The sequence below is a fragment of the Chenopodium album genome, chromosome 17 (genome assembly GCF_948465745.1).
Source record: "Chenopodium album chromosome 17, dcCheAlbu1.1, whole genome shotgun sequence".
Taxonomy (NCBI): domain Eukaryota; kingdom Viridiplantae; phylum Streptophyta; class Magnoliopsida; order Caryophyllales; family Amaranthaceae; genus Chenopodium; species Chenopodium album.
In genome coordinates, this window is record NC_137850.1 from 48,361,257 (window position 1) to 48,375,390 (window position 14,134).

A 14,134-nucleotide genomic window follows, 5' to 3' on the forward strand; every position below is an offset into this window, starting at 1 on the left:
GTAAGACTCAAAATCTCAGTTTTACGTGCACACTCATCATCCAAATTTTTACCTCAAGGTAATAAGGAGAAACCCAACCAAGTTCTACTTTATATATTGTCGTCTCACACAATAATTTTTCATTATTATCATATTATTTGTATGGAGTGATAATGTACTAGTCATGGTTGTTGTAATTGTATATTGACTTAATAGTTCATCAAAAATATATACTTTATAACTGGAGTAAAGTTGTACTTGTAAACATTCAATTCTATCTTATCTTTCTAACGAAACAAGTCGGCTAATTAAGAATTTTGATGCTTGTTGATGACTTAATGTTGATATAAGTGAAAATAGATGCTTTTATTGGAGACATGAGAAAAGATTATATTTTCTTGATATACATAATGACATAACATAGCTGTTTTATATGGTCTCTCACGTGCACATTTGTGATTGTAATATCAATATATTGTATGTGAGTTATGTAGGGTAAGAAACAAAATTACATGGACCACAATTTAGAGGTTACTAGCTAGAAATAATTCAAACAAAGTCTTGAAGAGGAATTATTTCCTTGCGTTGGCTAGCTTTTGCTTGTTTCTTGCGTTTGGCAACTAATTAATTTGATATTGGTTTCGCCTATGGACCTCCCTAACCCACTTGGGAAGCTTTGTACATGCCATGTGACCTAGAAATTGAAGAATGAATGATTTATGAGCCTTTATTAGTAAACATCTTTTTTTTTCATGATTAACTTGGAAGCATGAGATTTATATACTTTATTAGAAGTATATTCCATTCTTCTATCTAAATTTTGTGGGCCTGTACACTGGTGTGTGGTGAAGATATATTTCCTTTGTTTTTTTATTGCATCACTTTTTAAAATGGATGTTTCAAATTAGTTACATCGTTTTTCTATTTAGTTAATAAACTTTATCTATTTCTCTCCTTTAAAGTTTATGTATCTCTTTCTTCTCTAAAAATTGTGTAAGAATCCGCAATTTGCAAAGTGATGCAACTAAAAACATAGAAAGTATATTGATTACAAGAATGAATGTATATTACCATAAAAAAAAAAAATGAATGAATGTATATTGATATGATATTTGTAGAATATATGATATTATTGTGATACTAAGAGTCTAGTCTTACTCTCAGAGAAAGAATCAAAGTGAAGTGATATTATTGTGATAATATTAGAGAATACCATGAGAAAAGATATATATTTTTAAGAAATGTGTTATATAGGCAATTGAGATTAATAGAGAATATTAGGGCTTATTCACCAAGTATTCCTAAGGTCTAGGTATATTGTAAGGTAGCCGTTTATCATACAAAGAAATACGCAGAGTATAAGAGAGTAGAGGGTTAGCTCAAGTAGTTAAAACTTCCCTCCCGATTTCAAGTTATTCTAGTTCAACACCATTATAATTCTATGATAAAACCCTGTAAGAATGTTGGATAAAATAAATAACAAAAATAAAAAATATTAAATTAAAATAAACATTAATTACACCACAACGAGTGATTTTGACATACATTTTTAAATTAATGTCACTTTAGAAAATAATTTAAATGCATATTTAACACTCGGGGCCGATCATTAGTAAAACCCTTTTTAAATTTAACAATGAATTTGTCAAAAAAAAAAAAAAAAAATTAACAATGAAAAAGTCTAACCCAATTGGCCAATTGTTGTGGTTTCTAAATTAAACCATCTTCATGTGGGTTGGGCCAGCCTCATTTACTTGTAAATTATTACTCAAATTTATATTTTGGGCTTAAGATATGAATCCAAAATAATGAAACATTAGTCCATACCTTTGAGTCAAAACAGTCCAAGCTCTAAAACATGGACACAAAATTAAAAATCCCTCCAAAAGTAACACTTTGACCCAGATTTCGGAATCTCTTCGCCGGCGACGGGAATTTTAGCCAGCCGCCACCATCTTCGCCGGAGTTAATTTTCCGGTAAATTTTTGAATCTTTAATTATATCTGAAATCACCATTGTTTCGAAAGAAGCACCAATTTGACATGGTGTTGAATCTGCAATGCCCCCTTTTTCTCAATTTCAACAGAAACCCAGAAATCTTCCATGTGTTGTTCAGCCATTGATTGATCTCTGTTACCGAGGGAAACTCAAAGAAGCCGTTAATTCACTCAGGATTTTAGCCAGAAAAGGCTTACGATTAGACTCAGAAACTTTAACATTGATTTTAGGACAGTGCGCAAAAACTAGGTCGCGCAAAGAAGGAAGATGGGTGCATCTTCATATGATGGCTACGGGTATGAAACGCCCCAGTACTATAGTATCGAATTATCTGATGCGTATGTACTTTGAATGTGGTGATCACATTGAAGCACGCAAGGTGTTTGATAAAATGCCTGTGAGAAATGTTTACAGTTGGAATAATGCCCTTTCTGGGTATGCTAAGTTAGGAATGTTAGATGCTGCTAGGAGGATTTTTTACAAGATGACCGAAAGGGATGTCGTGTCGTGGAATACGATGGTGATTGGGTATGCGCAACAAGGGAAATATGGTGAGGCTATGAGGTTTTATAAGGAGTTTAGAAGGGAGTCTATTGGGTATAATGAGTTTAGTTTTGCTGGTGTTTTGACCATTGGGATCAAGTTGAAGGATGTGGTGTTAACCAGGCAAGCACATTGTCAAGTTTTGGTTGTTGGGTTTCTTCCTAATTTGATTCTTTCGAGCTCGGTTGCAGATGCTTATGCTAAATGTGGACTGATGAGTGATGCAAGGAGATTGTTTGATGAGATGCAGGTTAGGGATATTCCAGCTTGGACTGTATTGATTTCAGGGTATTGTAAGTGGGGTGATATGAAATCAGCCCGAAAATTGTTTAACGCGATGCCTGCAAAGAATCCTGTTTCATGGACTGCTATGGTTTCTGGCTATGCTCGGAATAATTTTGGACATGCTGCTCTGAAGTTGTTTCACAAAATGATGATCTTTCGCAATAGACCTGATCAGTTCACTTTCAGTAGCGCGCTTAATGCTTGTGCTATCCTTGCTTCATTGAAGCACGGTAAGCAAATCCATGCTTATATGATACGAACCTGTTTTAGACCTAATAACGTGGTTGTCAGCTCTCTCATTGATATGTATTCTAAATGTGGAAGTCTAAAGCTTAGCCAGCAGGTTTTTCGCCTGTTGGGTATTAAGGAAGATGTTATGTCATGGAACCCCATGATAGGTGCCCTGGCACAACATGGTTATGGCGAGGAGGCAATCAAATTGTTTGATGAGATGATTCTTTATGGCGTAAGACCAAATAGAGTAACTCTTGTAGTCATTCTCAGTGCATGTAGTCATTCGGGTCTTGTAGATCAGGGGCTTGCTATCTTCGAGTCCATGACTGATGATCATGACATTTCTCCTGACGCGGAGCATTATGCATGCCTAGTTGACCTTTTGGGTAGAGCTGGACGCTTTGATGAGCTGATGAAACAATTGGAAAAGATGCCATGTAAAGATGATGATAGGATATGGAATTCCCTGATTGGTGTCTGTCGAATTCAGGAGAATGTTGAGCTAGGAAAGCGAGCAGCAGAACACCTTATCAAACAAGACCCACATTCTTATGCCCCATATTTATTGCTTTCAAGCATACATGCTGCATCTGGGGAGTGGGAGAGGGTGGAATGGATGAGGCAGCTTATGGATCAAAGATGTGCCAGAAAAGAGCAAGCTAGTAGTTGGGTTGAAACTAACAACAAGGCTCATCCTTTTAGTGCACGATAGTTTATAGTTCCATGTTAGAACCAATTTTGGCTTCAGCTATAATTTTCATCTGTTGCAAGATAAGGTATAGTGGAACTATACTTATATTTTAGAATACAGCTTGCGTTTTTATATTTTTTATTTATTTTTGACAACGACAAATACGGCTTGCGTATATCTTGAATACTTGTGTTTCACTGTAATCAGGGTTGCATATGATCCGGGTTTAACCCGATTTGTTACAATTTTTATGGATAAATTTGTTCTTCATTGAATTCTTGAGCTGACTGATATCATCTGTGATATTTAATTGAACATGATTTATGTCTTAATGTCCTACCACATCCAACTGCTAGTCAAAACTTTTGGGTCTAATCATAGTTGGTGCACCAACTAAAGCAGGGAAAGACAAAGAAAGTCATAAATAATGGTATGAAAGTATGATAAAGAAACTTATGCCTATATTTGAATCAAATGGAGTTAATACCTAGAAGCCTATAATTACTCAATTTTAGTAATTCACATTTAATCTGTCCAAGTGATTAGATAAGATCATGATACCTCATTACCTTGCTGTATCATTAAAGAATAATGGATATTCTGAAATTCAGATTAATACAGTAGAAACAGAGATTGCTTGGATTAGGATTAGTTAGACAAGAGTTAAGTCGGTAGGAGAAACCGTAGCCACATACATATAATACCGTGATTGATGCCATGTTACTAGCTTTATTTCATTTGAGGGGTTGTTCAACAATCAAGACTATGATTGACGACTACGTAGCATATGGTATTCGTGGTGTGATAGACATAAATACATAATGCTATTCACGTATCCAAATATCCTAGTGTCACATTTGGATAAGGGTTCTTATGAATCTTATCTGTGGCCTCAACTCAGTTGGTAGTAACACTGCAAGGGCCTTCCACATCCCCGGTTATAGGATCAAATTTTATTCTGGGAAGGAGAGGGAGTATGGGTAGATTGAAATTTAGGTGGTTCGGTCATATTGTAACGAAAAGGTCGAAAACTAATATGGATTATATATGGATTGTTAGTTTATCACTGATTTAATGTATATGCTGAATCTGTTCAGAATTATTTGATGAGTAAATGTCAAAAATTTCTGAAAAAACTACGGAGTAATAAATAAGGTCTTTTGATTTTGATTTGGTTTATTGATTACTTAGGAAGGGCTAATCCATAAAAGTGACAAACAGCAAAGAAGAAACCCAACTAACACAACAAAAAGACAGGTGGATCAACACTAGGAAATATCCTTGGATCATATTACTCCACCAATAATGCATAATTACAGCTTATAAGTCCTCTTTTTCAAGCATTTAATAGTACTGTATTAATTAACACGTTCCAATCACTTGATCAAGATAATGAATAAGACTCATTCCCAAATTAACTAAGCTTTCAGACTCCTTTTTTTAATCCTTGCTGTACTGGGAAAAACTAATTCCGAACTACCAAATTTACATATTTATACGTTATCTAACCTGTACTCGTCTACGACAAACACAGACAGAAGAAGAGGGACAAGAACTTTATTCATAAAAAGGGAGAGAGACAAAGGGTGCGGAAGAAGGTCAGGATTTGCCGATCTACTCTTTGATCATTAACTAATGGGTGGTCATATCTCAAGGCAGATTGAGAAGCGGAAATCATTATCAACAGAGAAGAAAACATTGGTTGAATTGAATGAAAGTTGTGGGTGTGATTATCCAGGATGTGACTACCTTCCTTCTGATAGGAAAAACTGGATGGCAGGCCTCAATCTCGAAAAGCTCACGATCAACAACATCGTATGGCATGGTACTCATGACTCTGCCACCAACAAGATAGGTATACCCTTCATCTCTCGCCCCTTTGCTCAATGCCAATCCTTGTCTATTTACGAGCAGCTCGTGAAAGGCACTCGTCTCCTTGACATCCGAGTTCAGGAGGATCGTCGAGTTTGTCATGGCATCCTCAAGACATACAGTGTTGATGTTGTCTTAGATGAGGTCAACAAGTTCTTATCAGAGACTCAATCTGAGATTATTATCCTTGAGATCAGGACAGAATTCGGACATGATGATCCCCCTGAATTCGACAAGTTTCTCGTGGAGAAACTAGGAGACTACCTGATCCACCAGGATGATCATGTCTTTGGTAAGACTGTTTCTGAGGTGCTACCTAAACGAGTCATCTGTGTGTGGAAACCAAGGAAATCCCCTGCTCCAAAGAAAGGCGATCCGCTTTGGAGTTCAGGATATCTGAAGGATAATTGGATTGATACAGACTTACCATCCACGAAATTCGAGAGCAATTTAAAGCATTTGGCTGATCAACATCCTGTGTCATCTAGGAAGTATTTCTACAGGGTGGAGAATACTGTAACACCTCAGGTCGATAACCCGATTTTGTGTGTGAAACCTGTAACTGATAGGATTCATGGGTATGCTAGGCTGTTCATAAAGCAGTGCTTTGAAAGAAATATAGCTGATCGGTTGCAGGTTTTCTCAACTGATTTTATTGATGCTGATTTCGTGGATGCTTGTGTTGCACTTACTCATGCAAGGATTGAAGGCACAGCATAGATTTTAAAGACATTAAATTTTATACCATTGCTTTCTGTCAGATATTATTGTCTGTCCTTTGTTTAAATGTATTTATCTGTAAATTGTGGGGTGATATGATTATTTGGATATAGAATTTGTTATTTTCTGTGAGAATAATTATTTGGGAGAGTTTTTTGGAGTATATATTCCCCTGAGATGTTGTTCTTTTCTTCATCAATGTAACTTAATTGTGGTAGTACAGGTGCTTTTATTTTCTGGTATTCCTGATTTATTGGAAGTCAGAATTTCCAGCTAGCCTCATAGTTCCACATGTTCATATGTGGCTCTTTTTGAAGCCTTGGACTTTTTCTTTTCTAACATTTCATAAAATAAAACAGTTAATTGTAATTTGTAACAATCCAAAGGTTATAACCAGTAATTACTCCGTGATAAATTATGCATTGATGTTTAAAACGGCAATTAATTGATAATTTTAAACCCACAAATAAGTGAATAATCAAATGGAGTATTAAGCTTTGTTCGATTTATGAATTAATTCTGTTTGAAATAAGTCAAAATAAGATAATCAAACAAACATTGCTAAACAATCAAATATGATCACGCATCAAAAGCTAAATACTGGTAAGTGCATTAGGCTCTGTTTGGTCATCTTTTTTATGTTTAAACTAGTTATTGGCCCGGGCGATGCCCCGGATCATTACAATTTTATAAGTTAGATAAAAATTAAATTTATAAGGTTAATATTCAACAATCTTTATAATTAAGGGCTTGTTCACTTCAGCTTAATTTCAGTTCAGTTCCAATCAGTTCAGTTCAGCTCATAATTTCCTTTTCTCATAAAATATTCAGTTTAGTTCAGTTCAGTCCAGCTCCAAGTTCACTTCAATTCAATTCGATCAGTTCCAATCAATTTAGCTCACTTCAGTAAATGTGAACAGACCCTAAGTGAATGAATATAAAATAATAACTATTTAATTGCATTGATATATATAGGATGTATCAAATTTTTATGTTGTATACAAATAACAAATCAAAATACTCACCTACAAAACTTGTTCCAATAGGCCAAGGTAAGTGAACCTTTTCCAACGATTATAATTTGTGGCTAATTACTCATTAATTACTCACCCATTCATTATTCAGTTGTAGAATTCCAATTGATTCACAATTGATCATCGATTACAATCTTTACAAATTGCTCCAATTTAAGCAATTCAATAATGATATAATATAATTATTCATTAAGACAAATAATTAAGACCATTATAAATAATGTCGGTTACAAACTTTGAATTGGAAGAAAAAACTTTTTTTTTACTAATAATTGAAAAATCATTAACATGAATTGCTTATGTGGCAAATTTGTATGTTACAAAAAATGATGTGGCGAAATAAAACAAAAAAATTGACACATGGCAGAATGACACTCCTTACCTTGGAGTTTTAATAATAATATAGATTTATTTTATCTGAAATAAGACAAATCAAACGGACAATGGTATATTGCTAAACAATCAAATATGATCGCACATCAAAAACTCATCAAATATGTGGTTATAGATAAAGAAATAATTTAAATGTTAGATTAGGGGTGGTAATTCGGGTCAGCAGGTCGGGTTTGGGTCAGATTTCGGGTCGATTTCATGTTATGCTTAGAAATTATCAAAAATAGTGTAAAACTTAATATTATTATTAAATATGAAATTTGGGTCAAATCGGATCGAATTCGAGTTGTTCGGATTCGGGTCGGATTCGGGTTTCTCTCGGTAACTTCGGGTCGGATTCGATTGGGTTATCGGATCGGGTACAGGATTACCAGCCCTATGTTAGATTAAAGTTATGTACAGCTTCTAAAAATCTGCATTTGCAATTTTGACATCATCAAATTTTTTTTTCTTCCAAATTTAAGGAGTTAAAGAATTTTAAATTGCAAGTATAGTAGGACCATCGAACATGGTAGATGTTGATTGAGCAACCACTCCGACAAAATTATGCTCAAGGAATCCCCATCATTCATTCCCCTTATGTAAGATATTTGTTAATTTCTCGTCAAAAAAAATTGTTAATTGAGCACGATCAATAAACGCTGTATACTTAAACTCACAATTAGCTTCTAATTCAAGCACTTATGTTTCTCTCTCAATTATTACATAACAGTTTAGCAAAAATTTTAATTAACTTTTGACTTTAAAAGTCGATATGTTGAGCCTGCATCGTTTGATGCCCAGAGTTGCCCATGGCCGAGCACCGGACACTACGAGTTAACTGTGGCCACATCTTTTTAGTGTATAATCTTCTATTATCGACTGTTATCATTTTTGTAAACCTTAGAGTCCCTACATTCAAGAAGATACTCTTCCTGTCTTTTTCAGGGTATGGACCAAAATCCACTAAATTCCAGTAACATACAAGGTTACAAGCTTACAATGGACCAAAATCCACTAAATTCCAGCAACATACAAGGTTACAAGCTTACAACAAAGGGGAAATAATTTACCCAAATTGAAAATAAAACAGGAATCATGTACGTAGTATAGAACTTTCAAATCTCTTTTTTCACCTCTCCTATGAATCTAAAAATAACAACCATATTCCATCAAGCAGAAAAACAACAATTACCACGGAGCAAAGGAAACTCTTCATAGCCCAAGTAACGTAATCAGGGTCATAGCTTCATAAGCTGTTCCAATTTCTGAAGTTCACCACCGGCTCGAGGTTTGAGCATATGTTCGAACACGGAATCAGGCCATATCATAATTCATAATATACCTCCCTGATGCTCTGTAAAGGTTTGTTTATAACCAGTCAACTGCAACATATTGGAAAAGGGAGAAAAAAAAATATAACTACACAATGGTCAATCATTTACGCAGAATAACACATTACTTAATAGGCAACAAAATAAAAGAGCACGGCTTTGCACTTCCAGGTATGTTTTAACACTAACCATAGGCCATAACTGACATCATCCTCAATGCAAAGGGTTAGACACGAGCCTTCTTCCTGCAAAATTTGTGTTTCAAAAATTCTTCCAATTGTTGAAACACAGATGTAAATATTCCTGCAACAAGAGCCATATGAAGCAAAAGCATGAGTAGGCATATCTAACTGCAATCTCAAAAAGAATGTCCCAAGTGAATATCTATACTTCATTACTTCCCACAAATTTATATTCACAAGCATGTATGTAATTTCTTCACGAATCCTCAAAACTTGTTACCGACACAGGAATAGGTTATACACAAAAGGCTCAAGTTTCTTGTTGCTAGTGGGGATCGGGGATGCTATGCCATGAACTTGTTAATGTACATTCATATAAAGGTATACATAAATCATTACTATTCCCTCAATTTATGACTTTGTATGAAATGAGTCACACGTGTAAACATCATCCAGTCTCTGAACTCTTCATTACTTGACAATATACTTTAGAGGAATTCATAGGGAACACCAGTTTCTGTACAAAATGATAAAATATGCACCAATCTTAATAAATAAATGAAATTTTTAAAATTTTACTGTCAAGGTAGAATGAGAAGAAAAGTGTTAAGGGTCACAAGACTCACAACATATGTACAACAGTACAAGTGGTGAGAGAGCCATTATCAATGATTGATCACATCACAAAACTCATATGTACGGTTTCAAAATTAAGATAGAAATCTTTGAAAATGAAAGACCTAAAATGAGGAAAGTTGCTTAATAAACAAAACATAGAAAAACAAAAAAATTTACAAAAAAAAAATCGAAAAGCAAGTTCTCAAGGAAGAATTTTAATCGGGAATGATCTAAAAATGATGAACTAGGAAGCTACTACCTGCAAGTGCATAATCTCCCGGCTTTAATGATGCTTTCACCAAGAGTGTACCAGGGATCTGCTGGAAGACCTTGTGACAAATAAATAAATTACTTGTATATTATTAGTGTCAGTTCTGAGTAATCCGTAAGCATTTCTGAAGTTCAAGTCATACCAAGACGCGAAAAGATAAGTTTACTGGACCATTTGAACAATTTGCACTCCTCGATATTTCAGCCACACACAAGCAAGTAGAAACCTCATCAAGATTTTTGACATCAGTCTTCAATATAGTGTCACAATGATCATTTGTTGCACTTGCCTAATCATAGAGAAGTGTCAACATTAAAGTGCACTTTCACATTGACACAATGGAAAAAAAGTAAATAGACACAATGGTAATGCACTAATGCATAAACTCACTTCAACAGTAAATGATGAATCATTGCATTTGCAGGATACACCAAAGTAGCTGAAAAAGGATTCCACAGACTGCAAAACATCCAAGGCACTGGTTTGATTCTGGAGACCCTGAAAATTCCAGAAAATTCTAAATCAGATGTGTAGGCTGGCAATACCAAACCACCTTAAGAAAAGGGAACAACCAGCTTCCTGGGAAAAAAAATGGGTGTGACACCAAAAAAAGTTACTCCCTAATTCCTACCAATGTCTAAAGAATATAGAATGCACTGCTTAAAATAAATTAGATAATAGAATAGCCTAACATCACACCACCAAAAAAAAAAAAAACAAAAACCTTCTGAGATTATAGTGTATTTACATATGGCAACCATAAAACATAAGCAGATATAATGTAAATTGTAATCTACTGAGATGCATTCCTGATTAAAAATCCTTTTATCTGAAGTTTAATACTCATTTGAGTTCCAGTAAGAAAGAGTTCATTTACCATAGTACTAAAACAAAATAAATAGTGTTTGGAAAATTGGAAGTAAAGAAGAGAAGATTCAGACATGGTGAAAGAGTTCATCTGAACTTCTGAAGATGATAATAGACATGTACAAACCATAACCATTGAAAAGGAAGAACAGCATTAATAATATTCCTATTTAAACAGAGTGGGTTACGGTAAATAAATAAATAAATAAATAAACAATAATCCCTTAAGAAAGATGTGAACAATCCATAAATCTTGGGTTTCATAAGTAGCTTAGATATTCTAATCACCCAAAGCAACCAGACATCTTGATACCGAAGCTAATAAGAATCTTTGAATAATGAAAGGGAGTATTTGTCTGCTTCCTTAAGTAAGGTCATGTAGAAAATTACCTTCCAATATCTGCTAGCAATGTAATAAAAAATAGTATGATTTTAATCGGTAAAAATGTACAAATCCTATACTTATTACTCAAAAACTTTCAAAGACCAAACAACAGAGTCATGAGGCATACCTCGAGCATGAAGGATGAACTATTGTTACCCCTTACATGAGAGGAAACCAAAATTTTGGCTGGAGGCATGAAAGACCAAGCAAGTCCCCATCGAGAAGTTTGACCCTGGACAAATTCAGTAGTTTTCACAATGGTGACTCCCACTTCCCGGAGCTTTGACATCAGAAACTTAAGGTTTGACTTTTTCCCAAGCATTGAAGTGTACCACCTGCAAGCAAATGTGGATCAGACAACATTCATAAAATCACCACCTGAAAACATTAATCATGATGAAACTAACCCATGGAAAAATTTCTGTACCGAAACGACTGCTTTAGCGTGACACTATCTTCAATAATGCGACTGATAAAAGCCCCCTCTCCGCCAGGGCAGACCATCTCTTTTGGCGTCCCACCACAAGAAGTTTTTGGATTCAGTCCTGCTTCCTCCATGCTTTCAAAGAATGGAGGGTTGCACATACAGAAATCAAACTTTTCTCCTTCTTTAACTACACCAAGAAGGATAGGTGGCCCATGATAACCTTTGTCTATTTTGGGTTCATGAGGAGGACTCAAGGACTGAGCCTGAGTTTCATCATCCCTCCTTTCATCCAAACCTTCCACTTCTTCGCCATTTACTGAATACACGATATCCAATTCACCCTCACGATCTATAACAGCAGGTTCATCAAGCTCTCTCGTTTCATGTTTGGTCAAATCATTAACATCTTCCTTCTCTTGGCAATCATCACTTGTCTTATTACCATCTAAATGTAAGGTTTCACAGTCATTGGCAGGTCCAGCAACCTCAACCCTTCTAATTTCAATCAGTTCCGATATATGTGGATTACTTTTAACATTTTTCTCCGCCCACTCTAAGGCTACATCAGTTACATCTACACTCGAATACAGTAAAGTTCAAATTAGACATATGCATACTAATATTTCACCAAGAAAAGACTTGAACAGGTTAATTGCTGGATACTAAAAAGACTACCTGAGCCAACAAAACTCCAACCTAAAAGAGATGCACCAAGAAGAGGGTAAATACAATTTGCCCCAGTTCCAATATCAAAGCCTCTTACTTTAGCTCCATCAACATTGTTTTTCTCAATAATATCAGATGCTAAAAGATCTTCAATCCAATGTATGTAATTTGACCTATTGGGAACAGTTGGGCACAACTGCCCATCAGGAATCCACCTAGAATACCATCATTTATCCCAAATTAAATCCAGGCACACAGTAATTCAATCAAACATGACAAAGTTAAGCAATTTGTAAAATAATCACAACCCAGAAACCAAATTCACAAGCCAAGGTAATAAATTTCAAGCATTTGAAAAATCCCAGTAACAAATTACAGATAGGAAAGTTGAGACACACCCATAAACAAATATAATTGATGGATGACAGCTAGCTTAATTGGTTACGGATTCGATACCCGAAACATGGGATCAAATCCCGTCATCATAATGAAGAATAAGGTGATGAAATAAAGAAAGTACCAATTGAGAGAGTGGTCATGGAGAAGGAGGACGCGGGTGAGTTCACGAGTTGCATTGAAATCAGTCCAATCAATTCTGGGTCGACCGTCACGAGAGTAGAAAACGAACGAAGAAAACGAGGGATAAAGAGAAGCGAGTAGAGAGAAATCAGGAGGATTATCAGCGTATCTGTTACGAGGATGAATGCTTCGCCTCTCGCCGCCACCACCGCCGCCGCCACCGCGTTTCCTCTTCTTGCTCCCCATTTCTTTCTGCTGCCTGCACTCTTCCCCCGATTTTTTTCCCTTATTCTTCCTCAAAAATTTCTAATGATATGTTTGTTACGGTGCTGCGTAGTGCAACCGATCTCACCGTGTGATCCTTTGTACAGGAACAAAATAATCTTTAAAACATTTATAACACTGGTCGGGTAGTCCTAAAATACTGGTAATAAAGAATCTTAGCTACACAATGTGGCCACACAGGTCAGTCACAATGTCACATATAAGAATTTGTATTGTTTGGTTATCATTGGAAAAAAAAAAAAAAAAAAAAAAAAAACACTTATGTGATAGCTTCAATAAATAAGAAAAATATAGAGTACGGAATATAATTAGTGTAAAGCTTGAAACATGAGAGTTACTTGTTATCTATTGTTAAAAAATCTTACTCATTTTAATTTAACTCGTAATTCACCCACATATTTATACTGTAAATTTCATATGACAAGAAAATTTTAATTTTACAGCTTACAAGGAATCCAAAAGTTTATAGTTTTGTACGAGTGAATTTCATGTAACATAAACGGAGAGGATTAGTGAGTGATACTGAGATTTGAGGATTTGATGTAATAATTGGTAACAAAAATTGAGAATTGTATAATTAGTGAGAATTCGTCAATGTTTACCTTGTAAGTGGCTTGTTTGGTTTAAAAGCGTCCTAATTAGAGCAACTCTAATGGCAATCTAATTTGACAATTAGCTTGCCATAACACATAAGCTTTTAAATTAATAATCATTTTAACTACTTTTTGCTCCAATGGCTAGCTATTAGCTTAGTAGCAATCATTGGATATACAATACATGAAAAGAGCTTAATTGGTGCAATGAGCATTTTATTTTAGCAAGTTTAATTCCCAAGCAAATTAGCTTGCTTAG

The 14,134-nt window shown here is 35.1% G+C and overlaps 2 protein-coding genes and 1 pseudogene across 3 annotated transcripts; 2 read left to right on the forward strand and 1 right to left on the reverse strand.

Annotated features, from left to right (window-relative positions):
• Positions 1 to 2,038: 2,038 nt before the first annotated feature.
• LOC145588327 (pentatricopeptide repeat-containing protein At2g21090 pseudogene) lies at positions 2,039 to 3,963 on the forward strand (annotated as a pseudogene).
• A 1,232-nt stretch (positions 3,964 to 5,195) lies between these two features.
• On the forward strand, positions 5,196 to 6,491 carry LOC145588328 (uncharacterized). The gene has a single exon (XM_081644965.1). It carries the CDS (start codon positions 5,366 to 5,368, stop codon positions 6,320 to 6,322), a length of 957 nt encoding a protein of 318 aa, XP_081501091.1. The 5' UTR covers positions 5,196 to 5,365; the 3' UTR covers positions 6,323 to 6,491.
• Positions 6,492 to 8,731: 2,240 nt separating this feature from the next.
• Positions 8,732 to 13,399, reverse strand: LOC145588329 (uncharacterized). Of its 2 annotated transcripts, none has more exons than XM_081644967.1 (9): positions 12,999 to 13,399; positions 12,488 to 12,693; positions 11,813 to 12,386; positions 11,513 to 11,720; positions 10,524 to 10,631; positions 10,276 to 10,422; positions 10,122 to 10,191; positions 9,252 to 9,365; positions 8,732 to 9,085 (listed from the first exon to the last, which is right to left on the reverse strand). In XM_081644967.1, exons 1-8 carry the CDS (start codon positions 13,241 to 13,243, stop codon positions 9,289 to 9,291), a joined length of 1,635 nt encoding a protein of 544 aa, XP_081501093.1. In that variant the 5' UTR covers positions 13,244 to 13,399; the 3' UTR covers positions 8,732 to 9,085; positions 9,252 to 9,288. The 2 variants fall into 2 exon arrangements, with proteins under 2 accessions (XP_081501093.1, XP_081501092.1); XM_081644966.1 differs by having other exon boundaries at positions 8,732 to 9,113.
• Positions 13,400 to 14,134: the final 735 nt, after the last annotated feature.

Bases quoted from the DNA above. Each gene is read 5' to 3' on its own strand.
- LOC145588328 (XM_081644965.1), top strand. From the start codon at position 5,366: ATGGGTGGTCATATCTCAAGGCAGATTGAGAAGCGGAAATCATTATCA.
- LOC145588329 (XM_081644967.1), bottom strand. From the start codon at position 13,243: ATGGGGAGCAAGAAGAGGAAACGCGGTGGCGGCGGCGGTGGTGGCGGC. The intron at 10,423-10,523 runs GTGAGTTTATGC...CTCTATGATTAG, and splicing joins ATTCATCATTTACTGTTGAA to GCAAGTGCAACAAATGATCA. The intron at 9,366-10,121 runs GTAGTAGCTTCC...CTCTTGTTGCAG, and splicing joins GGGAGATTATGCACTTGCAG to GAATATTTACATCTGTGTTT.